At 40.7% G+C, this 26,695-nt stretch overlaps 1 protein-coding gene across 1 annotated transcript; it reads left to right on the top strand.

Moving 5' to 3' along the window:
* vps53 (VPS53 subunit of GARP complex) lies at positions 1-26,695 on the top strand. The gene is made up of 22 exons (XM_084950530.1): positions 1-103; positions 500-580; positions 2,336-2,385; positions 2,487-2,553; positions 8,019-8,105; positions 8,583-8,698; positions 9,069-9,188; positions 11,576-11,654; positions 11,758-11,901; positions 12,014-12,156; positions 12,679-12,820; positions 13,630-13,728; positions 13,865-13,959; positions 14,964-15,206; positions 17,929-18,076; positions 18,319-18,401; positions 18,504-18,582; positions 19,677-19,825; positions 19,921-19,990; positions 21,057-21,194; positions 25,849-25,953; positions 26,125-26,695. Exons 1-22 carry the CDS (start codon positions 17-19, stop codon positions 26,293-26,295), a joined length of 2,496 nt encoding a protein of 831 aa, XP_084806656.1. The 5' UTR covers positions 1-16; the 3' UTR covers positions 26,296-26,695.

Raw genomic sequence — 26,695 nt, 5'->3', positions numbered from 1 at the left:
TTTATTTGTTTTGACAATGATGGAGGAAGAAGAATTTGAATTTGCTGAAGATTTAGAGGCTATTTTGCATCTAACCCCAGAGGTGCAGCTAGCCATTGAGCAGGTAACCGCTTCACCTCGTTACTGAAGGATTCCTTTGTAACCTGTTGTTGTTGGTCTTTGCTAATGTGCTGACAGCTTTCAGCAGGTAGGCTAACCATCTTGCGGGCTTACTGTAGGGTAAAAAGCTGGACTAAGAATACTAGCTATTAAACACCAAGCTGACCGTAATATTAACAGTGTTGGGCTTGCAATAGGCATGTCAAGTAATTAAAATATGATCGCTTTAACGTTACGACGTTAGCCTTAGCTTTTATCTCTTGTTGGTGTTAAATTTAGTATATCATATAATGAATAATTAGCATCACATCACAACTCATTTAACAACATGTTTATACAAATTATCTGTCGGTCAGCACGTGAGTTTCCGACCAAACGTTGTTTGTTTTTTGTGTGCAAGGTATTCCCCAGCCAAGACCCGCTGGATAGAGCCGACTTCAATGCGGTGGAATACATCAACACACTTTTCCCCACCGAGCAGGTACACTGAAGTGCTACACAACTGATTGCAGCCAGGTTTTCACTTACACATATATACAGATGTGGTGTGGTCCAGACACAGACTGACACAATTAAAGTGATAATCTTTAAGTTAGAAGTCATGTTCTCATTTGCCACAGTGGGAAACGTCCCGGTGTTACTTATAATGTAGCATTAACAATGAATGATCCCATTCTACTCTGGAGCTTTAAACTAGCAGGCAGAGTAACAGGACCCATTTGGAAGTAGGTTCCTGCATTTAGGCTTTAGATATTCAGGCCAATCAGACAGCCAGGAATGTTTGTCATAGTATTGTGAATATAGTCATCTGGAACCTATCCCAGCTACCATAGGGGCAGGACATGTGACACCCAACGCAGGGCTAACACAGAGAGACAGGAAACCATTCACACTCACATTCACACCTATGGGCAAATTAGATTCAACTATTTTCTATGCAATTTGAAGTCTATCATTCTACAAAAAGAAATAAAAAATTAATACATTCAAGACAGCTGCCAGGCTTCCCAGAACTGAATGTTTGAGCAAATTCACCCCTAAGGTCGAACCGTGCAATGCTTACAAAAAAAGAAAGTCCAGACATCAACTTGACTGAATTCTGGGGCAAACTTTACTAGAGCTGAGGATAAACAAATGCTTGAAAACATCAATGAACTGAAAGAAGGTTGTAAAGAAGAGTGGCCTCAAAGTCTTCCACAAAAATGTGAGAGACCAAGAAAACACTTGGTTTTACAAGCTACTGAATAGGGTGTACTGAAAATGTGACACTGTCCTTCTGCATTTTGGTTTATTTTTATTTTTTTAACTAAACAGTGAACACAATGACATGGTGTAACAAGCCATGTGTTTGTTGTTCATCGCAGGTTGTATTTAGACCTGGTGAGGACTCAATAATTTTTTTTATCATGTCCAATATATATGTCCTGCTGATGGTTTGGTCTGTACTAAAGGTCCCAAAGTGACGACCTAATGCAACTGAAGTGTGTCAGTGTCCTGCTGAAATTGCTAAATATGATTAAATGTAAGAAGAAGGTCATGAGAGAAGAACTGTACAATTATGGCTTGTTTGTGAAGGGAATGGAACAATTGTTGACTACCTCTGCTACAGTGAGGGCCTGGATTGTGAGCAATGCCACTTGGCTCCATATGATTGCTTCAAACCTGACTGTGAGACATAGAGGGAATACAAAAAAGAAAAGATTGAAATTTATTGTTGCTTTTCTTGCAGCTTTGGTTGAAATATGGGCTGATAGATTAGGCAAAGTATCCTTTTTCATATTAATTTGTTTTATTCCTCTTGCAACAGTTAAATCTAAACCATCTATATCATAACATGTGTATACTCTAGTTCCATAAGGGGTCACTGTAACCCTATAGTTTGTGTTTAGACTGCAGAGGTGAGCACAGTTGTGGAGGCATTTTCGTCCTATTGTGTTATATGCATAATAGTTAGGTTAGGGGTTACACTAGCCCTGTGTAGATCTACTGAACTGACTGTATCATCTGAGACAAAGCTATCTGCTTGTTGAAGCACAAATCTGTGAAAAGCAGCTGCATATGGGTTTATGCTCAGTGTTGTTTTGTGTTAAATGTAACACATGAAATGATACATAGTTAGGAAAATGGAAGAACTTAAAAAACAGTAGTCAACTTGCATTAAAACACAGATTTTTAAAATGTGTTGGGAAAATTCACTGTATACTTCCCTGATTTCCTGTCTTTGTATTTCCATCAGTCCTTGGCTAATATCGACGATGTGGTAAACAAAATTCGATTGAAGATACGGTGAGTTAGATTTCAGTCAATTTTTTTTTTGTCAATTTCTCTCCTTGTTTGTATCTTACCCTCAGTGTGAATAAATTGCTCTTTCATGTCACATTTGGCAGGCGTCTGGATGACAACATCAGGACAGTTGTGAGGGGCCAAACCAATGTAGGCCAAGATGGCAGACAGGTAAGCTGTCCTTGAAATATACTTTGTTTTGGAAATATTGATATAATTGTCCCCCGAGGCATGTATAGCAGGTGTGTTTTGTTATGCACCGCTGTTTCTCACAAATCGATGCTAAAACACACACTGAAGACCTTGTAATCCCCAGTGGGGAAGACGAAGGAAAGTAATTATGCCCATACGTAACATGTCTGTTCATTAGTTGTGGTGTTCAGGCTTGCATCCTTCTCCTGAAGTTAAAAGGGTGCCAGTGGCTGTAACAAACTCAGAAGACGCTGCCCCTCCCCCTCTCCTTCTCTTTCGTCTCTCCATATTGCTTCCATGGAAAAGGACAATATGACTCAGATCCATTCCCGCAGCTCACACTGCCCCTTCTTTACGGAAAACACGTCTGTGAAATAGATTCCTGTATGTAAATACTTTGATTTCTTTAAAACCCAGGGTTTGGAATCTTTGCCTTTTCCTTAGAGATCATGGCTGGAAAAAAAACAAACAATAAAATCAAAACAAAACGAAAAAACGGCACCTCCTGATTTAATCCAGGTCCTTGCAAAGTCAAAGAGTTGTTAAAGTGAATGTGACACCTGGTGGGTGAGCCCTGCGTTTTCTGACCAGTTCATGCGATTAGGTGTGCATTGTCGTCAGGTAGTCTGGCCCGGTGGCCTCGTCTTTCCCAGTTAGCTACTGTTTGGTAGCGGAAACACTTTAAATCCCCTCCAGACCAATAACATTAAACAGTCTCACACAATAATTTTACTTTGTTTTTCCAACCCCACAGAGCCATTCCAACTTTTCCAGGGGGAAAATCCTTTCTGCAGATGGAAAGATGGAGGGGTGTGCATTTCAAGAGGGCAACTGAAACATGCAGACAGCTATAGAGTAAAAACAACAAGATCAGCAATTTTCTTATTTCTGCTATTGACCGAACTTGTTCACTGAGCTCGGCGCATTCCTCCAGTTGAAACCCAAGATAGTTATATTTACAATGAAGGATGGAGTGAGCACATTAGGAAGAGAGAGAAAGTTGAGGCAGTCTGGGTATGACTTCAACTGAGTTTTTAGACTAGGTTAGACTGTCACATGTGCTGACTGAATATGGATATGTGACTGCCTTAGTGGTCAGAGTCTGGTGACTACAAAAGCTGATGTTTAGCGTGGGTCAATCACACATGCAGTGCTTATCTCTCAATATATTTTAAGAGTTGTCACTATTTTTAAGACTTTGTTATAGTGTAAGGGTTTAAACCAAAGCACGGCGCTGGTGGCTTTACCAACTGTTTAAATGTTGGCTTTGTTTTTATATACCAGGTATGAGCCCACAGAAACCATCTTATTGTGCACTTTTGGACCTCTTCAGTGCAGCTGCTGTTTATAAATTTGTCCCTAAAAAGTCAGTTTGGTCCCCTAGCACCTGTCTCTGTAATATGTGCTGGATGTCGTCCAGTGAGTCAAAGCCATGTCCTCCAACTTTGATTTTACGGAAGCTGATTGGAAGGTAGGGGGAAATACAGATGGGTGAATAAACTGGGTGATAATTGAAGATTGTGTTTTTAGGACTTTAAAAGCTTTTGGGGGCAAATTCACAGTGCACAACCCTGTAGATGTTCTCACACTCATCACTCCTCACACTAACTTGAGGCTTAACCTTTAAACTGAAAATGTCGGTTTAGTGTCTGGATTGTAACGAAAGACTGTGCTCTCATAAGCAGTGACGATTGTTGACGAAGTATTCGGGTCATTTGAAACACAACTTAATGTTCTCTCTCTGCACATGTTGTAGCATGAATGTCCAGGAGAGATCTGTTGTCTCTCTTCTCTCTTTTCTTTTTAATGAGTGGGTTCCCAAAAATGTGGTAAATTATTATTTTTAATAATCACAAACCGTTTAGCTTTTTTAACAAAATATCTGCAGGTGCTCAAAGACCCATTTTCTGCAACCACCACTTGTCAGGGTCTGCTCAGTGTAAAAAATGAAATTTATTCCTTGCAGGACACTGCAATAAGTGAACCTTTCATACATGTGCACCACTCCTTCCAAAACAGTGCAAACTGGCTCTAAGAAGAATAGAGAGTGAGTGAGTAAGAGGACAAGAGCATCAGAGTTTCTGCTTTGACACCGCGCAGATCCTCAGCTGGCAACCTTGTGAAATTGCACCTATAAGATTAAGAATCTGCATCTTTGTGAAGAAAATGAAACGCTTGTTTTACTTTACTTGCCTTTATGTTTTTTAAACAATAACACCGGATCTTGCACAAGACACTCAATTAGCCAAATGCATTTCTCTTTTTTATCAGCACAAACTTGGTTTATAATAGGATGGTTGCTCCCATTAGCTAAAGAAATGGCAGCAGTGCTCATATGTAGTTTACATGCATGACTTAGTATTACAGATGCTATTATTTAACATGCTAATGATAAAGTTTAATTTTGATGTTTTTGCTAATCTGGCTATATTTTAAATTTACCAGCTTTTATTTACCAGCCTGCAAGTTTCCCACCACATACAGCTGTCTTTGCATCCTCTCGCCTGCTCGTTGTCATGGCAACGAGGGTTTTTTTTTTTTTTTTTGCGCGCACACCTGCTCCACAGTCATCTGATTATAACGCCATAGCACTAATGAAGAGGTTATTTTGTGTTTTTCTATAATGAAAATTAAGGACGTTAAATAATTTTGTTTTGAATGGGTTCGAACTGCAGATCAAATATTTGGTATCATTTTCTGCCTACCATTCACAATCCTGTTAACTGGTTGCTGTTTAGGCTTATGGCAGATTGGCACCAGCCACCATCCAAATAATGGTTAAATGACAAAGAAAAAGTGGCTGGAAGAGGTAAAGAACCAAATAATGATTTGCTGTTGAGTGGCTGGTGCACTGAAACAATAATCTGTTGGTGGCGGCTGTCGTTGTTGAATCTTTGGATGTTGTGCGTGCTTAAATGATGATTGTATAAACCCCATAAAGGGTGGAGGAAGGCTTTCCTTGGGTTGCTTAGACCACGTCATGCTTTCCTGGCAGCAGTTATGCACAATAACTGCAAATTTCAACTTGTTTATATTAGTAATCAAAGGAAAACTCTTGTTTTTAGAAATTCTGGTGTCTTTTGATTTGGATCACCGTAGTAAGTCTCCCTGCATGGTGTTAGGCGCATATTATATCTATGTCACTTTTAGGTTATCTTCCTATTGAGTTGCCTTAGATTGTTATTTAATGTTCATTTTAAATTGGCTGTTGGGCTTTTATTGTAGTTTCCATGCTTTCATCTTTAGTCTTCTGCAGTCCTGAAGCTATCTCACCATGTGTGTTTTACAGTTTTGTGCAGATGAAGTTCTGAAGAAAAACAGTAGAAGCAGCATAGTAGCTGGCCACTCTTAAATACACAAGAGTGCGTTTGAAAAATGCTGCCTTTGATATTATTTTCTGTTACATTTGGCTGTAGCAACCCTTTTTTTAACATGAGTGGCGATTTCCTGAGCTTTTCTCCTCTGTCTAAATTGTCTCAGTGAAATGTACACAAAAGCTGCTCAGGCAGCGTTTCAGCTGTTGATCAGATTTATTGTGTTTGGCGCAGAACTCAAAAGTAACATTAAATATGCCCTTTACTTTTAAACGCTACTCCAAGTCTGCCAGAGGGAGAGGTAAAATGCATCCCAACTGCGTTCAAACAATGAAACGAAGCTCTCCGCTTCTTGTCTGCTCTCCATAATACAGTCTGTGTGCGCCATGGAACATGTGCAGCTTATTGCATGTTAGGGACGCACTGGTTTGGATGTGCGTGTTTTTGTGAGTGCAGATAACATCTCTGGCATAGAGGCGCCTGCTGGGCAGTGGTCTCTCTCAGCCTTCCTCAAGGCTAAATACAGGAAATGAGCGCTAGGAAGCGAGCCAGATTGACTCAGCTGAGTCTGCATGAGCGACAAATTTCAGCTTGGGAAGTTTAAGCCTCTTGTGCGCGCACTTTGTTTGTTTAAGATGTGCTCCAGGGATCCTCTTTAAAGATTCAGTGGCACTTCTTTCTCCCAAACATCAGATCAAAGAGGGATCACTTAACCTCTAATTTTTTCCAATTAATTACTCCACTTGCATAAAAAGCAAAGAAAAGGATACACGAGAGGCTGGATAGATAGCTAGATGCCGTTTTAATAGAAGAACTTTCATGTTAAAACACCCTCTGCAGGATTAAAGGCCAAATCAGTGTTTCGTGACTACTTGAACTGGTCATAGTGTGTCATCTTTACTTTGCTGAATGCCTCTCTAGGAGGCTGTCAGGAATCACAGCTCTTTGACACCAAACAGGAAGGAAAATTAATCCCCTGCTGTCAGTACAAGCTGTATTTATATGTCTGTGCGGTGGTTGTTGGTGGTACAGCCACAGTTTTGTGTGCATTTGTTAACTCGATGTCCACTTGTTTCTCAGAGGTGCTTTTAAAAGTGGTAAATTCCTTGCACAGCTGGTGCCGGCTGTTAGCATTCCTTGTGTGCAAAAGAGTCCGAGGCCAGTCGAAGCTGCGTCTGCAGAGCTGCCACAGCATCGGGCCAAATGAAGCCCGTTACCTTGGCATCAGATGTCAGAGCAAAATCTGGACCATCAAAGAACAGCTGCCATGTCAGATGATGGGGAAATATTAGAATGGCACCTCAGCTATCTGACAATTTTCACTGTATAATGTTATCTAATCTGCCCTGGCTTAATAGGCTGTTAAAGCTGCTAATGATGTCTTTAGCCTTTATAGTGACAGCCTTTATGCAGTGCTTAGCCTTATGGCATATGTGTCAACTTAGGATCTATCAATGTCAGATATTGAGTTAGCGTGTCAGTTAAACACACAATTGGTATGTTTGACATTGCTCCATTCCAGAGCTGGGAATAGGCATTAGCGTGATCGTTTGTCACCTGGACCAAAGCCAGTGTTGAGACCAGATTAATTAATTTAAAAACAAATTCCATGAAAGTTTGACCCACAACTGCAAATGACAGACAAATATTGCAGCCAACACCTGCTTCTCACAACAAAACATCATTAGAAGTGAAGCTCACTTTTGGATTTTGGATTTTTTTTATAGAAAGTTGATGTTTTTATTTGAAGTGACATATTTTAATTAAAAGTTTGCTAAAAGAATAAATCACATTTGACCATCTGCTCCTAACAGACTTTCCGTCTTCTCTGCTAATGAATTTGAGTTGTTTGTATGTTGTTGTTTTTTGTGGGGGGGTGTCTGTGTGTTGTTCACACATAGCATGATGGTGGAGACAACATTGTACTTCATGAAGAAGCACCAAACATTTGTTGGCCTTTTCCCCCTCTTGTTATGTATTCTGCTCTAATGGTTGACCAGGCAGCAAGCAGAAAACTCTCTGTCCACTTGGTCAAACCTTGGCATGCAAATACTGTGTGAGATTAATTGTTTTAGTGGTTCTTGCGCAGTAGAAGTCTTCTTATCATGTTGCTCTGTTTATTTTGTGCAGGCTTTGGAGGAGGCCCAGATAGCTATCCAGCAGCTCTTTGGAAAAATCAAAGACATCAAGGACAAAGCTGAGAAGTCTGAACAAATGGTACACACAACAACACACACATGTATACAAACACACAAAGGTAGCTTTCTGAAGCTCACTGGGGATTTGACCCTAGCAGATGGGAGCTACCGTTTGTGTCCTCCTTGTTACAAGAGAGACAGTGGGGCAAGTTATTTAAAGTCAAGGTAAGGTGCCGTCCTTGTGTCTTTGTGTTACAAGAGTCCAGGGAAGGCCAGTAGGATGAGTGTTTACAAAGAAGATGGGATGGGATTGTGAGGGGGAGGAGTGGCAAGCTGACTCTCCCTTAGGAGGCAAAAATAGTTTCTCAAAGCAGTGGGTGTGCCGTTAATCCTGCTCTGTCTTTTTGGCATATTGCATCACAAGGCGCACTCACCTTTTTGTGCCTCTTCCTTTCCCTTTTGTGTGCTTTGACCTCTTCCTTCATTCCATGTTGTTTTCCCCACCCTTTCTCCTTGTGGGTTATTTGCCTGTCCTGTCTGACTTGTTCCCGCACAGGTCAAGGAGATAACGAGGGACATAAAGCAGTTGGACCATGCCAAGCGCCACCTCACTACTTCCATCACCACCCTGAACCACCTGCACATGCTGGCGGGGGGTGTCGACTCTTTAGAGTGGGTATACTTAAATCTAGGAACAGAAATACTCAGAAAGTTCCCCATCGTGATAACGAGTGATTTAGTGTATGATCTGCACCGATGGTACACTTGGGTTTACTACAGTGTTATAAGTGGTGCAGAAAAACATGTTTTAAGCTTCTACTGTACACTGCAGCACGTGAAACTGAAACAAGAACATTTCATATAGACAGAAGCAATAACTGCATGATATACAGTGAGTAGCATGCTGCTAGAATTCTGCTGGACTGATTTGGATGCACATTATATAGAGAAATTTGGCCCAACTACTTTACACCTGCAGTTACAGAGTACAGGTTTTGATAGTTTTTAAAAATGTTATACTTGCACACATTTTATGTTCCAGAGCCATGACCAGGAAGAGGCAGTATGGTGAGGTGGCCAACTTGCTGCAGGGAGTGGTCAACGTGCTCGAACATTTCCACAAGTATATGGGCATACCCCAGATCAGACAGCTTTCAGAGAGGTAACTTATACGAATGAACACACGCACACCAGCCACTTTATAAGGTATATGTGTTCAGCTGCTCATTAATGCATATACCTATAGCTATAATACTGTTATAATACTCGCTTTTCTTCCTGTCCTTTAAGTCACACTTTATCTGAAATGGAACAAAGTTCTGTGTATTTAGCTTGTTTGTTGTGGCTCCTACCACATGCATTTATAAGGAAAAAAACACTATTTTTTGTATATGTTAATGTGTTTTATAATTGACCAAATTATGACTAACCTTATACTGTACACTCACTGGTCGCTTTTGAGGAATAGCTTTTTGACTGCTTGTCTGCTTGCAGCAGCTCTTAAGCACATTTAGTGTTTTGAGTTCAAGCTCACATGGGCAATCTGGTGAGAATCTAATTTTTAGTAGCCACAGGCTGATTTCTTCTTACAGCTGAAAAACGGTTGAAAAGTGGTTACACTAGTAGATGAAGTATGTTGCTTATTGCATCCTGTTTATGCAGATATTGCACACATACAGGGAAACACGGGAAGGAAACTCACTGAATAGGGTTGCATTATGCCAGAATTTCTTCCATTGTGAGAGAGAAAGGACACACTATAGCTGAGGCTGTTTTTATCTCCATGTACTCCTTTTGCGTATGTGTGTGGAAAAAGCATTTTTTCACACCATGTTCTTGAGATTAATTGTTGTTGCGGTGTCTCTCATCAGTCTCGTACCTCTAACGCAATTCTTCATTTGAGGATGTTTGTTCAGTCTTGAGTCAGTCATGCCAATATCTGAAGGTTGACTCACACAGAGATTTACACACACACACACACACACACACACACACACACACACAAGACGTGCAGGCACAGTTCTTAGCTGTGCTGTTGTTGTTTCACAAAGCTCTTCCCAAATTTCCATTTTTACTAATATTTTCCAAGAACACCAGAATCAGTATGGGACATATTGAGCTGGTTAATATTCAGGTTCAAAGCAAAAGCTGATCCCTAAAAACAAAAAAACATAATAAGATGACCTTCTGTTCTGTTATGATTGAGGTGTGGTAGACAGTGTTCATACCAAATAACAGCTGCGTGGAAGAAGTGACTCTGCTGGAGAGAAGGATGAGAGGAAAGACATGGGGAAGAGGGAAGATATGAAGGCAGGGCTGACAGCTGGATGCTGGACAGTCAATAGAAAGTATCAAGACCTCTCCTAGAGAAACACGGCCTACACAGACTGTAGCCTCTGGGGAATACACATTTGCAACCGCACAGCCACAGATGGCAGACGCAGACAAGAGAATGCTGCACAGATAAAACATGAACAAGAATGGGTATATGAGAAGGGATTAGGGATCCCATGCGAAGTACAAAGGTGGCATGAGTGACAAAAAACACTGGAATTTCAATGTGGAGATAATTTCAGATGTCAAGGTTTCTTCAGGCAGTGTGGTTTAATGAAGTTAAATGAAAAAACATGTACACTGCTTCAAATCTAAAAAAAAACCAAAACAGATATTTTGGTTCAATTTTTTTTTTCATTAAGTCATGTTCTAAAAATGTCAACTTAACCGGCTAATATGCACGTTATAGCTATGTGACAGGCTCTCTTTGACATTCCTCTATTTAATTCACTGAGAAATTAACCTTTTTTGTTTAGACAGTACTTTGAACCATGACTAAATGGAGCCAGTGTAGCTGTCACCTTTGAGCAAGTTTAACTTTGATTATTTTTTAATAAGCCTTTCTCACTTTATCGCTTAATGCTTTTTTTTTTTTCTTCTTTTTCTTTTTTTTCTTCCCCCATCTGAGTCATACTGCTCAACTGTGGTAAGATAGATGCCACAGAAATCACTGTGAGCTGTGGAGTCCCTGTATAATTAGAGTCTTATGTTCTGCAGCCAATCAGGACAGCCGTAGATGTTCAGACAACAACATCCAAATGCGATGTTGCATCTCCACCCTCTCCTGTTTATTTGAAATGACCGTCGTGCCATTGGATGCTGTACTTAACCTGGCTTGGATGTCTGCAGGCGGATACAAACATCTTCAAGGAACAGCCAAACTGGCCTTTTTATTTATTTATTTAAGTATTTTACCCTGTTGATTTTTTTTTTTTGTAGCAGTTCAAAAACACAGTTGGTCATTATGTGTAAGTGAAAGGCTGACGGCTGTAAAAAGTTTTCCCCTTTGACTTTCGGACAAGAACTTAAATAAGGGATCTGCTAACTGGCTGTTAGTCATGAAAGGTCTCAGTCACAGTAGCTAGTGAACCGAAATATGTCTGCCTCTGTTCTCTGTTGTTCAGTATTTTGGAGGCTAACATTAAAATGCTGTAATTTCAGCAAAATGGATTGAGATAACAGTTAATTGCTCAATGACCATTTTGACCTCTCTAGAGTAAAGGCGGCACAGAGTGAGCTGGGGACTCAGATCTTGGCAGATTTTGAAGAAGCCTTCCCCTCACAGGGCTCAAAGGTAAATGTCTCCACCCAAACTCTCCATTTTTATGTGCCTACTTTCCTTATCTACCTCTATTTTAGAATAAACACATTTTTCATGTCCCGAACTATTCTTATAGAGACCAGGTGGGCCCAGTAACGTGCTGAGGGATGCCTGTCTGGTGGCAAATGTACTCGACCCACGCATCAAACAAGAGATCATCAAGAAGTTTATTAGGCAGCACCTCTCAGAGTATCTGGTCCTCTTCCAGGAAAATCAAGACGTAAGAACTGGGGAGGAAAAAATGGGTTTTTATTTACTGTATGGTTCCATAATAGAGAGGAGGAACCAGGTCAAATCTCATTCTAAAAGAAATGATTGTCCCTGTTTAACAGGTTGCTTGGCTTGACAAGATCGATCGCCGCTATGCCTGGATCAAGCGCCAGCTGCTGGACTATGAAGAAAAATATGGACGCATGTTTCCTGAAGAGTGGTGCATGACGGAGCGTATCGCCGTGGAGTTCTGCCACATCACCAGGTACAGACGTACAGTAAAACCTGGGATTTAAAACCCATCTGGAGGCATGTGTTGACACAAAAATTAGGTTATGAGTTACACTGTGCATAACTGGTCTAATTTATGCCAATTAGCGAACACTGTGTGTCTGTCCAGCCGAGAAGAATTTGAATTAAATTATCCAGGCAGAAATCGAGAAATTGCTTGTTAGGACTTTTTGGCTTTATGAAAAGAACCCCGCTGTTATGGTGTGCCAGGCCTGACTCCGGGATCCGGTACAACTTTCTGCGCAGTTGACGTAGGTGGCCTACATGAGCAGTGACCTAGTGGGAAACACTTCTCGGTCTCTTTTTTCCCCCTCAACTACACGAGAAGACGTCGAAGTAAGCGGGCACCATGTGTTGCTACTGGGAATGAAAAACATCTGGCCAAAATTGCAGCAGTGTCAAACATTTTGGGATGTCAAATTATAGAAATTAGAGGTAACGTGCTCAAATTGACACTATGTCCGTGTTTTGTGTGTGTTTTCGGTTTCTCCCAAAGGGCTGAGCTAGCCAAAGTGATGCGAACACGGGCTAAGGAGATTGAGGTGAAACTGCTTCTGTTTGCCATTCAGAGGACCACAAACTTTGAGGGCTTGCTGGCCAAACGCTTCACGGGATGCACTTTGACGGACGTACCTGGAGTAAGAAAAACACACAGAGACGAACAATACCCACCTAACAATACACGTTTTAAGGCTAAAAATATCCACATACAAATACAGTTTAGATGTAGCAAATTTGATCATAATTGGAACATTAAAAGCACTCTTCAGTCACACCTTCCTTGTTATATGAAAAGCCGTCTAAATACTTTGACTTGGGAAACTGATGCAAAACATGTGCTCTCCAGTTGGGAACTTAACACTCACTGAAATACTTCCAGTTGGCTTTGTTGTAGTTTAGGCCAACTGGAAGGCTACAGATTAATCCCAGTCAGTCAAAACATATCTTCATTTTTTTTTTCATTTCTTGTTTATATACATAAAACTGTTGATTCGTAGCTAATTTTGCTCACATGCACTCTGAGTGCTTTTTGGTGTGTCACAACCTAAAGAAACCTTTTAATCCAGGTCATTCTGCCATGTGGAGGTGGAAGTGATACACACAGAAATGGATGGATTATGAGGGGTGTGATTAGTTTTGCCATGGCCAAGTAGGCCAGGCTTGTTCAGGACTGATAATGTTTAGGCTAGACAGAGTCCCTCTTGTCTTCAGTTCAATTAACACCCGTGCTGGTTTGGTTATTCAATCGGGGATTTGGTTGAGTGGAATTTAATTATTGGAGGTGCAGATTTATGAAAGCCTGGTCTGTGCTGACAAAAAGGTGATAAATCCTGAATTTAATATTAAAGAGCTTTGTTATATTTAATATAATAATATGTAATAGATATGCCACAAATTCTTTAGTGAGAATCAGGCTATTACATGCTCTATTATTCTATTTTTACAGCACAAGAGGCCAGACAGCCCACTAGACCCAACTAACCCCTTTCTGGAGGATGAGCCAGGAGAGGAGGCCGGCACAGAAAAGGATGAAGATCTGACTAAGGTAAGTTAACCTGGATTGACCTTATCGACATTCTTCGCAAAGTAATTGGGCTCTCAGATATTTCCTCCTTTTGATGAATAACTTTCTTGAGGCTAAATAAAAATGTCCTGTCACCTTTATTCTCTGATTCTTTTAGCCAAAGAAGCCCAAAGCTCCAGACAACCCTTTCCATGGCATTGTCTCCAAATGCTTTGAACCTCATCTATACGTCTACATAGAGTCCCAAGACAAGTGAGCAACACACACTCATAGAAGCAGGAAAGATCTAATTGGATCAGGGTACACAAACCCAGAATTGGGAGCAGGTTGTGCATAAAGCTGGCACATGCATACTTTTTCCATTGCCCACTCATCAATCAGACCCCCCTTCCCCTCCTTCCTATTCTACTTCACTCCCTTTTTTTCTGTCTTTCCATCCGTTGTTCCTCTATCCACTGTGGCATAAATGTTTCCCATTAGCTCCACAACCACAGACAGTGAGCGAAAGAGAGAGGGAGGTTGAGTAATTGCTGCAGCAGCAGATCTGCCTATTTTCTTTCCCACCTCTTTATGTTTTTTTTCTTTTTTGGTAGCCTTTCTTCAGGCCCCCTTTATGTAATACATGTTTCAGTTTTGTTTCTCTTGATCCATATTTTATTTATTTATAACCCTCTTTCTCCAAGTCTGATTTTCCTTCTCTTTATTCCTCCTGCCTGTTTTCTTTTCTTTTTACCTCCCCTTTCACTTTTTTACCACCACCCTTACGTCCTCAGTCAGTCACTCCCCTCCCCCAGTGTTGGTGATGGCTCCTGTAACAGTTCTGGAACTGTGGTGCTTGCATGCAGCCCCTGGTTCTTGGCTCTTTGGAGCGTTAAATAGTGTTTGTCTGTCCAAGGGGATGGGATTGACCTATTCTGCAGCTACAGCCTTACAGGCAACGGCCAGATCAGCTTGTCCCCAGTGGGACATAGCAGAAGAGAACAGTGGCCTGCTTGTTTTGTCCTTGGCTTTAGTTCCTTGATTCAGCAGGAGTGGGCCACACCAACTGGCTGTGGACCTGTTGACTGCAGCGCTGATTATTTTGATGCTTAAACTAGTTTCTCCTATTTATCCGTCTCACTCGGTCTGCTTGATAGTGCGTCCATGAATCGATATATGGGGAAAAAACACAATCCTGTTTTAATTAAATTGATTTAATTAATTTCACAAGACCCTACTTCATGCATGGGTGCTTGCTTTCTTTTCTGTTTCTGCAGGAATCTGGGTGAGCTGATTGACCGGTTTGTGGCTGATTTCCGGGCACAAGGCCCTCCCAAGGCTGGCACGGAGGAGGGTGGAGCAGTACTGCCCAGCTGTGCTGACCTGTTTGTCTATTACAAAAAGTGTATGGTGCAGTGCTCCCAACTAAGCACTGGAGAACCGATGATAGCCCTCACAACCATCTTCCAGAAATTCCTCAGAGAGTATGCCTGGAAGATCCTCTCTGGCAACCTGCCTAAGTAAGACCGTTTCAGGTTTTCAGTCTAAATTAAAAACGATAAAAGTTATATTATCAACATGACCCTGAAGGTGGATTCAGTGGTTCTCTGCAACACTTTACACATAAGTAAAGAAAGAACTAGCGTGACATTGTTGAAGATGCTGAATCCACACAAAAACAAAAATCAGACTTTGAAATATATGAGTAATTTTCAACAATTTCCATCAATGACACATATTTATTTGGGATTACCATTTCCTAAACAAGAGTGTCACACCCATATACTGTTGCTGGGACCGTTTAGCAGTTCAGTCTGAAACTAACATCCTCAGTCCTCGCTCTGTTTGATGAATGAGAATAGCGTGTTGTAAGCAATCTGGAGTTGGTTAAGCTGTGGCAAAACCCAAAATGCTACCAGCAAAAACATCTCTGCCTCACTGGCCACTTAAGAACTCATCACTAGCTTTGGTGTGTACACACACACGCACACACACACACACACACACACACACACACACACACACACACACACACACACAAGAGTATGCTTTGCACTGTAATTACACACTTGAGCGTGGCGACTAATGCATACCATGTTCTGACTTGTATACATATACTGTCATAGATGCACTCAGACTCTTTGCAAGTGTGTTTACTTAAAGACACCCGTCCAGTGTGGTGTGCTGTGAATTGGTTTTGGAGGAGCCCCTAGAATGGAGGTTGAGCTGTGTTGTGGTTTTAAACACATATTTTGTTTTGACATTTATTAATGACGGGGTCTGTGAAGTCTCACTGGCCCAGTGGTCCACATTTGTGTCTGTTACAAATAATAATGGATTCTTTACCAGTGTTTTATTTTATTTTTTTTAAAGGAGTTCTCTTTAAAGCTCAGTAGAGAAGAGGATCCACATCAGCTAGATTCATGAAGAAGAATAAAAAAACATCCCGAGGTCAATATTGCACAACTTAATGGCATAGAGTAATCCATTGTCTCAAATTGTAAACAATGTGAAGCCCCACCACAAACATTTCAATTACAATACAATGCAAGCACAAACAATATACCACAGTCTTCGTTTTTTATTTACCGTTTGTTTTTTTTGTTTTTCTTTTTTGTACATTCATAGTTTTTGTCAAATGGTGTGTTTGTGTGTGCTTTAATAAAGTACATTTTAGTCCATGACCAGGACTTATTACAAAACTGCAAGGCAGAACGTACCTGCTCGGTGCCCCCTTATAAGTATAATAAATCAGCTCTTGCCTTGGAAGATATCCAACCACAGCACTTCAGCAGTCTTATTCCTTCTTTCTCACACCGTCCTTCTCTCTCGCATATTTGATTTTCTTGGCCTAACTGGTACAGCACTCTCAGGGCTGTATAAGTACCTTCTTAAATGAACATATTTTGTCATCACGGGAGGCTCCTGGTCTATCTCTTCCCCAGTTAACTACGGTGTGCCTCAAGGCAGAGCTATTGGTTATCGCCCTCAAGGCCCTACTCCGGAAGATAGGAGTTGCACCCATTGTTATTGACAGTTGCACCATCTAACAGTTCCCTGAAGTTTGCAACCTGGGTGTCATTCTAGACTCCAGTTTCATTCCATGCTCATATCAAATCTGTCACCAGAATATTTTTTTCCACCTAATGAACATCTCTTGACTTTGGTCATTACTCAGTGACTATGTAGTAGAAACCCTCATCCATGCCTTTGGATATCTGACAAAGCCCTGGACAGACTCCAGTATGTCCAGAATACAACTGCCAGGCTTCTAACATGCACCAAGCTCTGACAACAAATCGCCCCCACCCCCATAAATCTCCTCTGGCTCCCGGTTAAGTCACACATCATTTACAAGATCCTACTTCTCACTTATAAATCCCTTAATGTCCTGCCCCCTCAGTACCTGTTCGATCTCCTTCACCCACACACACAGTCTCAAATCCTGCGATACTCAGCCATGGATCTGATTTCTGTTCCTTGCACAAACCACCCAGTGTTTCTTCCATCTGAGCTCTGCAGTGTCCTGTTAGTAGACTATTATTATTATTATTATTATTATTATTATTATTTTAGCCAGTCAAAGAAAAAATATAAATTAACAGAAATATCCACTGAGGTAATGTGGAAAACTGTTTTGTTGTCTGACAAATTAAAATGTAAAAAAAATCTTTCTTCTTGTCACAAACCAACATCCATTATAGTGTTCAATGCTTTAGTGTATGTAACATGACAGCACATTAATCCTGACCAAGCTATTTAGCCGTTTTGTAGCAACATACTCACTGATTTCAGGGGGAGGATGCCTCACTATGTTCTGCATTTATTTCAACAGAGTCCAGGTGCTAAATTGACCTGCCTGCAGGCCTGACCTTTCACCCACTGAAAACCTTTGATAAATTACACACATGAAAAAATAAAAATACCACAACACTGAAATTCTGTACCAAGGAAGAATGGGAAAATGTTATTTGTCTCCTCAGTTCCCAAGTGCTGACAGAGTGTTGTTAAAAGAAGAGGTGGCGTGATATCATAATAAATATAATATAATGTTAATTGATATACATTTTACAGAACACATTTTTTTTCTTAATAGGGTTGTAAAGTATGTTATAAAGCCTTAAAGATTTTTTTTTCTCCTCTTGTATTTTGCTCGGACTAACCATGACCCCTCTGTCTTTTTCTGTTTTATCTCTTTCCACCGCTGATTTTCTCCCTCTCATTTTGTCAATCTCTGTCCAGATCCAGCACTAACAGCGGGGGTCTTACCATCAGCAGCCTGTTGAAAGAAAAAGAAGTCTCTGAAGCAGCAAAGTTCACTGTAGACGAGCTCTGCCTGATCTGTAGCATTCTGAGCACTGCGGAGTACTGTCTGGCTACAACACAGCAGGCATGTACACATATGGTGCATCATGTAACTTAGATCTTCATCAGCAAAAAAAATACCTTTGGGAGCGTGCAACGTGTCCATCATGTTGACAGTTAACAGAATGACACATTTGATCAGGAAAACATTCATGATTAAAGCCTTAAAGGTTTCATCCATTCTGTCCTTTCACACAGACAATTTAAAAAAGACATTTATTTGTCTGTTTATGCGCACATTCATGTTTTTGTCTGTTTGTGTTCCAGTTGGAAGAGAAGCTGAAGGAGAAGGTAGATAAAGTCTTGGTAGAGAGAATCAATTTGACGGGGGAGATGGACACATTCAGCACGTACGTGACAACTGCAAACCGGCTTTTATTTCTTCTGAAAAAAAAAAGCCTAGCTGCTATTATGTGAAGAGTGTGACGATTTCCCTTTTTATGTGTTCACAGTGTGATCTCAAATAGTATCCAGCTGCTTGTTCAGGATCTTGATGCTGCTTGTGATCCTGCACTAACTGCTATGAGCAAGGTTGAGCACAATCATGCACTCACACATTCAGCTCGTATTGTAAATACGCTACGTTGCCAAAAGTATTCACTCACCCACTCAGATATTTGAATTCAGTTGTTCCAATCAGTTTCATGGCCACAGCTTATAAAATCAAGTACCTAGGCATGCAGACAGCTTCTACAAGTACAGTGGAACCCCGGCTTACGAAGACCCCATTTAACGAAAAATTCAAGTTACGAAGGCACGTAACGGCAATATTTTTGCCCGTGGTACGACAAAATGCCCGTGTAACGAAATCCATTTGCGAAATGCGTTTCGCTGTTCCACGTGGAAGACGTATTGTTGTTGCAGTGCGCTATTTCGTATGCTTTTCGTTTGCAATTAGCCTATCGTTCATTCATAATGGGGCCGGCATAAGGCATAAATATGAGCGAGTTTTAAAAAAATGTTAAAAAAAATAACTTTTCCTCGCTACTAAATATTTCAGAGTCAATTGTTAGTGGTGTTATAACAAAGTGGAAGTGACTGGGAAAGTGGTGGGCCACATGAAATCACAGAGCAGGGTCACATAGGCACATAGTGCACAGAGGTTACCGACTTTCTGCAGGGTGTTTGGGGATGGCCCCTTCTTCTTCCAACATAACTACACACCAGTTTAAAAAGCAAGGTCCGTAATGGCATGGATTAGTGAGTTTGGTGGGGAACAACTTGACTGGCCTGCACAGAGTCCTGACCTCAAACTGATAGAACCTTTTGGCATGAATTAAAACAGAGCCAGGCCTTTTTGTCTAACATCAGTGTGTGGCTCAAAAATTCCCACAAACGCACTCCTAAACCTTGTGCAATAGCTTCCCTGAAGAGCTGATGTCATATTAAACCCTATGGATTAAGAATGGGATGTCACTGAAGATCATATGTGTGAAGACAGACGAGCGAGTACTTTTGGCATTATAGTGTATTTTTAGAAATCCCAAAAGGTCGTTGTTTTGGGAATGTCTGTTTGTCAAAAATCTTCATTAAGAAAAACAGTTATCTTTATTTCAGTGCATTTAAAGGATTTATTGTATTAACCAGATGGTAAATATGCTAAACTTCTAATTCTCCGCCTCTAGATGCCGTGGCAGAGTGTGGAGCATGTTGGTGACCAGAGTCCTTATGTGACATCCATTATAATGCACATTAAACAAAATGTGCCAATCATCAGAGACAATCTCGCCTCCACACGCAAATATTTCACGCAATTCTGCATCAAGTTCACAAAGTACAGTGCATAAGCACACATTTACACTTCTTTATTTAAGCCCTGTGTGAAAGCTCCTGTTTGTTGATATATTTGTCCTTTCTTTCTATCCTTAGTTCTTTCATTCCCAAATTCATCAACCACTTGTTTAGATGTAAGCCTATCAGCATGGTGGGAGCTGAACAAGTAAGTTTCATTTATTGCAATCTGTATTAAGATGCATTACTGTTGTGATGCATATACAATGAGGGCCTTACGGTGTTTTTATAGCTTTGCCTCTTTACACCACCACAAGGGATTTAAAACCAATCAATTAAAATGTGACTTTCCTTTTTACTTTAAAGGGTTTAACAAAAGTATTACATTAACTATGTAGGACTTTTTTATGTGTCATCCTCCCCAGTCAGAGGGCCTGTTCCTTTGTTATTTCATTACAAAGCATATACAAGATCTGGAGTTAAGTGGGGTGTTTTCTTTTCTGAAACTCAATGTGAGGTCCAAGAAGTTGATGATGCAGGTGAAGGCGGTCACCATTAGGCTGGAAAAACAAAATCGACCTATTAGAAACTTAAGATTGGTCAAATCAGCAGTCTGGTACATTCATTCAAGTATTGTATAAATGTACTGGCCAGGACAATGACTGTCAACGGCCTGGAAGGCCGCTGAAGACAACTAAAATGGCTTATCGCAACATTTTTCCTTGTTTAATAAAACTCTCTTGACAACATCCTCATTTTCTTGACTTGGAAAACTTGAGAAAATGATACACCTACCTTCTCAAGACAACTGTCAAAGAGGTAGACATACCATTAACAAAGACTACAATCAAGAGACTCCTGTATGAACATAAATACAAAGTGTTGCAAATGAATGGTTATACTCAGGATTAGAGTTTGCCAGAAAACATCTATTGAATGACCTGATATCAGACTGATAGGAAAATAAAGTGATGGAGAAGGAGAAAAATAGCTTTGATCTAAGTCAAATCACATCATCTATCAAACATGGTGGAGGCACCGTTATGAGCGGGGCATGTTGGATTTTGATTTCTAAAACAGTTAATGCAATACCATTTTAAAGCCCTTAAATTAAAGCTGAAAGTCTGCACTTTAGTCGCATCACAATAGGTTGATTTAAAATCCACTGTTGTGGTGAACAGAAAACCCCTACTATAATTGTCTGAAAAGTTATGGCTCTGATTGGATACATTGTATAAGGCTGAGTTTAAGTCTTGTGCAAACTATCCCACCAGCTTCTCCTCGACACTCACTCCTTGAAGACGGTCCTGTTGGATCTGCCCTCCATAGGCTCCCAGGTGCTCCGCAAGGCACCTGCCAGCTACACCAAGATAGTGGTTAAAGGCATGACTCGTGCAGAGATGATACTTAAGGTAAGGAGTGGGAGGGGTGGCATTAATGTGAGCTTGACTTCGGTGCAGCTGTTTGATTCAGGCACGTATTTCCTGGCAGCTTTCAAGTGAATGTTTGTGCAAGTATGAAAACAATCCCAGTTAACCGTCCTTAAATGTATGCTGGAAAACCACTTAACCTTGCTTCTCAGGCCGCTAGTTTACACTTCTTGCATAAACCAAGAATCTTAAACCGATGGATTTAAATGAGAGCTTTAAATACCATATAGTTAAACTTAAACACAGTATCAATGATAGTTATTTTTTATGGGTCACTTAAGATTTTATTATATTTAACTTAGGTGGCTAAATTCCTGCTGGCCTTTTTTTTTTTAACAACTGAAGCTTCATTTCCTGACCTTTAAAGGCTTCGCCTGTAAGATAGAGCCTTTTATGTAGGTGCAGTGTAAAGGGTTTTTGGGTTTTTTTCTTTATCCTTTATTTGCCGTTTTACAGATTTGATGTCGAAACTTGACAGATCCAGTTAAACACGAGCTTTTGTGCTGACACTAACATTTAACCGAGAACAATCTGGCACGACCTACAGCTAACTGCTTTTCCACCGATCTCAACAATAGACTGAACAAACATTTCTCCTGCGAGTGTTTGTGGTTGGACGGGCGAGCCAGCTTTTAAATGTTTGTCTTGAGTCACTTGAGCAGATTATCTACTTGGAGTTTATTTTGGGCAGAACAGTCCTTTAATTGTCTCCTTAACCCCACTTACACTAACACTTTATAAGCATGTTTCCACAAAATAAAGCGTCTCACAGGAGGTAATGAAAGAATAGGAACAAATCTAATGCACTGCTGTTTTAATGAATGCTAAACAGGCCAACGTAATACTCACGCTCATACTCTTAACTCAGTATGTGGTTGACGTTGAGCCAGTGGAAAGGTATGAGTGAGTAAATAAATAAATGCTTATAACCTTGTGTCTACTTGCGGAAAAATACACAGCCACACGTGCAGAATGGCATGCTGTATGCAGGACGTTGTTTTCAGCTGTGGAGTGCAGTCACTGGGATCAGCCCTTATGAGGCTCCTGAGGACACTGGTATGCGGATGCCATAGATTAATCTCGCCCTAATTAACTGTCCCACGAGGGTAGAAAACACCCGCCTGTCCCTGATTTTCCTCTTGGGCTCCCAGGAGGCCGTCTTTCCTCTAAAAGATGGACAGTCTTGATGTGTGATTAAGTGTGACCTGCTCTGATCATGCTATGTTGGCCAAGCTTTCCCAGTAAGGGAGTGGATTTCTGTGAGACTGTATAAGAAATAGTTTAGATTGATGGCGCTTTTACACCCTAGCTTAGATTCTGGCCCTCAGGCGCACTAACATTGTTTTGTCTTAGACATTTGCTGTCTTTGCAAACCCTCCTAACCATTTCATATTCGATCGTCTGTTCAGCCCATTGTCTGCAGGGATACGCTCTGTTCCACGGGGGCTCTGTAGAACCTGTCTTTGTCTGCCTGATAAATGCCCTGAATGTGCGTACGTACATTTCCACTCATCTGCCACACATTAAGAAGGCTTTCACATTATAGAATTATGTTAATTCATTCACATCAACCCACAACTGTCTGCTTCTTTTTATTTTTTTTCCCTGAATTCGACTGCCAGTGGGCCCCTTTAGCTGGAATGTGATCTGCATGGCTTGTGGAAAGCTCTCACAGACGTAGCTGCTAACTTTGATTGATTTATATATATTACTGTGACAACTGGAGACAGAATAATCATTCCGAAGGCTAGAAATCTGATACAGCAGACATGTCAAAAAACCAAAAACTTGATACCAAACAAACTGCTGAGGAAAATTCACTGTAAATTGTAAATACATTAACAGGGAGTATTTTTAATGATATGATAGACTGAATGATAATATAGACTATATGTAAAGAAGATATATTACTGTAACTATTTTTAGACCGTAAAGAGAAGCTTTTTGTACTATCCAACATTTTACGCATTGACTTTGTGTAACATCAAGGTTCCTTGTAGGTAATTGCTTCCACCTTGAGCTTAGAGTGAAGCCTCTGAAAGACAATCCCAATGAAAGGAGGTCAATACGAGAATTCCTCTGCAACGATAGTTTTAAATTACACTCTGTGATGCTGTGGCTTGAAATTAAAATCCGTCTTCCTGAGAAACTGCAATTCAGTGGGAGCGTTAAAGGAGCAATTTTAAGTATTTAAAGCTCTGAGATTAAAGCAGATTCCTTGTACGTGTCAATTAATTAAGTGCAGTCTAAGTTCTTTGAACGGAAACAGCTTTGTTTTGCAAGTTTTCATTTATACCCTGGAGAACTTGAAGTCCATGGGGGTAAATTAGAGTTTAAAATAGTTAGTATTTAAATCAGCTGATCTTAGAATTATAAGAATAACAACATTTGTGAACCAAATGAAGATCAAAACCATGGTGTTTTGTTGCAAGTAGATGTTACTATGACTTAAAGGAGCAGACGTTGATTATGCTTGCTTCCTGAGTAGCATAACAAGCTGCGTGTGTGATGTAGAGTCATGGTTAATAGATTATCAAACACTTCACTGACAGCACAAGTGGAACAGCATAATGATTTACTTGGAGTTGTTTTTCTGACACGGTGATGTGATTCATACACATCCAGCACTCGCTCTGCTTTTTTGCTCAGTTTTATCTCAGACTCTGCCTCTTTAGCTTATAAAGGTAGGGGCAGGTAGTCCACATTGAGTGTGCCACCACCAAAATATTAAGTTTTGTGTCATGAAGCAAAACAATCACCTGAAAACTGCTAGAATGCTCCATAAAACAGAGGATAACTGCAGTCTTTAATGTTTTTGTGTTTAACCTTTTAAAATTACCAAAATTTCAGTTGGAGCTCTAATCGAATTTTAGATAAAACTGATAACACACAGGCATGTTTTGTTTAGTTTACCTCTTTATTGTCGCTGCACACTCATAATTTGTACAATAGTACAATGAAATTGCGGTACTGTTGCACATTGGCGCTAAAAGAAGGCCAAGAAGTAATCACAATAAATAAATAACATCTATACTAAATAAAATAATGTGCCAAAAATAAATGAAACCTACTGAGAAATCACTCCATTTGGTAACCTAGGGAACCTCAGTTATCAAGAGATGAGATGTTCATTGTAGCAGCTTTTTAGGTCACCAGCCTGCCTATCTCAGAATATTAATTTGTTTTTAACAGTTCCAAAACACAAAACAGTTCTAAACAACAATGGTCTCTCCACCATGCTTTATAGATAGGACAATTTTCTGTGTATATGTGTGCGTGTGTTATTATTTAGTGCCTTTTGTGATCACATTTGCGACCTGTTGACGACAAAGTCATAGCATGTGTTATTTTCTTACTCGTCAACCCATTTTGTGATTCCCTGTGTGTGGATGGGAGTATTGTCATCCTGGAAAAGATGAAATGGGTGTGTTTCGTTTTTCCTTAAGGTTTTTTCCTTTAATTTGTCACCTGTCTTTATTTGGGCTGTCTGTTTTGCGAGCCAGTACTTAGTTATGTTCAAAGTGCATAGGAATTTTTTGGTCCGTCTGAGACAGCCTCTCCTGGCCAGTACAAAGCCTCTGAGACGTGGCTGTTTTCCACACCCAGCCCAGCCTGCCATGGCTCCGTCTCTCTTTCCCACTTTTGAAGTTCTCTTCTCTTTTAGAGAGTATTTTAAAGGTAGCTCTCATCCTTACCCTTCTCACTGTGATAAATCCCCCCACCCCACTTACTCTGGTTCGCTCTCCCTTTTAATGCCCATTTTCCTTCTAAACTGCATCTCCATCTTCTTTTCATTTTTTTTTTTTTTTTTAAACAAGGGTCCCTACAGGCCTTGCTCTTGGCCTGGCTCCAGGACAGTTGCTTAGTAAATCACTCAGTCAGCAGAGCTTGTAAGAAAGCAGAGAATTCCACACGATCCTGAGCCTTTGATGCTTGCTCTTCACTCGCTCCCTCTTTTGCTTCTGATTCCTCCACTCGCTCACTCCCTCCGCAGCTCGTCTTCTCATTTATTTTACCTCGAGTGAAGATGGAACCAAAGCTTGAAAGACTCTAGACTCTGTTAAGTGACGGATAGGAGAAACATTTTGTGAGCTGGTCCCTACTGTGGACGTGTATGCATGAGATGGGAATAGGGGTGGTCTGTCAGCCATGTGTTGGTCTTCCTTCTTTGTAGCGGCTTCAAGAAATGCTAACCGATCTGCGTTTTCCACCCAGTCTCTGTTGTAGGGAAAAAAAAAAAAAAAACAACCAAGAGGATTAAATCCAGAAAAGTTGTGCCCCATTAAACTTTTTTTTTTTTTGCCTGCTCTTCAGTAAAGCTGATTTTCACCCAGACTCATTATACCTCCAAAATAATTACGGGTGATCCACTGGTGCTTGAGGTAATTGGTGTGTAAAAGGAGAAGTGCCTAAATATAGAAGTATAATCTAAACTTTGTTTGCAGCTAGAACTGCATGGCTCCATCAGCTGGAGCCCCTCCTTTTCCTCCCATTTGGCCCATAGCTGCCCCCATATGGGATCACTTAAAGATCTCTCGGGTCATCGTGTGATGGCTCACAGGAAGGTGGTTGGTGCTGGTGGTTGTGGTGGGAGGGGAAGGCGACATCAACAATCTTAAACTCTACTTTTCTGCAGGTGGTGATGGCCCCACATGAACCTCCGGTGGTGTTTGTTGATAACTACATCAAGCTCCTGGCTGATGGCAATCCCGAGACCTTCCAGAAGATTCTGGATATGAAGGTCAGTTAGCTTGTTTTTGCCAGTGTGGATTTTCTCATCTAGCTTTCAACGATATCTCCCATAAGGCTGTGCTGCATAGGTTCATTTACCTGTCGTTGTTATCCTGCGTCCTTTATTTATTTATTTTTAATATATATTTGTGTGTGCTTTATTTTTATTTTGTGTGCGTAGGGCCTGAAGCGCAGCGAGCAGAGCAGCATGCTGGAGCTCTTCAGGCAAAGGCTACCCACTCCGCCCTCGGGGGCAGACGGTGGGCCCTCTCTGTCCTTCAGTACCCCCACCCCTGAGCAGGAATCCTCACGTATCCGCAAACTAGAGAAGCTCATTAAGAAGAGGCTGTGAAATCACATCTTGAAAAGCGTAGGCTGGCATGGCCATCAACTTTGTTGCGGTTATTCATCGCAAAGACTCCATCATTGTGCTGCGTTCGGTCGTCGTGGAGAAGGAGGAAGAAGTTGACTGAGTTTTCTGACTGATGCCTACCCAAGCTGAGGGTGGATTATGAGGAAACTTCCTTAACTGTTTGATGTTGTTACACATGTCATGTACTTCTGTGGTTTTATTACACTAAAGCCCGAGTTTTGTAACATTACTTAATTGTTGCACAGTTTTTTGTTGTTTTGCAGAATGTGGAGTTGTTGACTAAACTCTAATCAGAGAGCTTCTGGCTGCTTCTCTCGACATATCTATTCCAGGAGGCCTGATCTTAATTAAAGCTGAAAATACTATACTTCAAGGATAA

The sequence above is a fragment of the Perissodus microlepis genome, chromosome 14 (assembly GCF_051167445.1).
Source record: "Perissodus microlepis isolate ML-2025 ecotype Zambia chromosome 14, ASM5116744v1, whole genome shotgun sequence".
NCBI lineage: Eukaryota > Metazoa > Chordata > Actinopteri > Cichliformes > Cichlidae > Perissodus > Perissodus microlepis.
The sequence above is the reverse complement of the archived record's forward strand: the minus strand, read 5'-3'. Positions and strand labels throughout refer to the sequence as shown.

What these genes read in the sequence shown, in the direction of transcription:
- vps53 (XM_084950530.1), top strand. Translation starts at nt 17, where the DNA reads ATGATGGAGGAAGAAGAATTTGAATTTGCTGAAGATTTAGAGGCTATT. An exon ending in AAAATTCGATTGAAGATACG is followed by an intron (nt 2,386 to 2,486) that starts GTGAGTTAGATT and finishes CACATTTGGCAG; the next exon opens with GCGTCTGGATGACAACATCA. An exon ending in CTCTCTGGCAACCTGCCTAA is followed by an intron (nt 15,207 to 17,928) that starts GTAAGACCGTTT and finishes ATCTCTGTCCAG; the next exon opens with ATCCAGCACTAACAGCGGGG.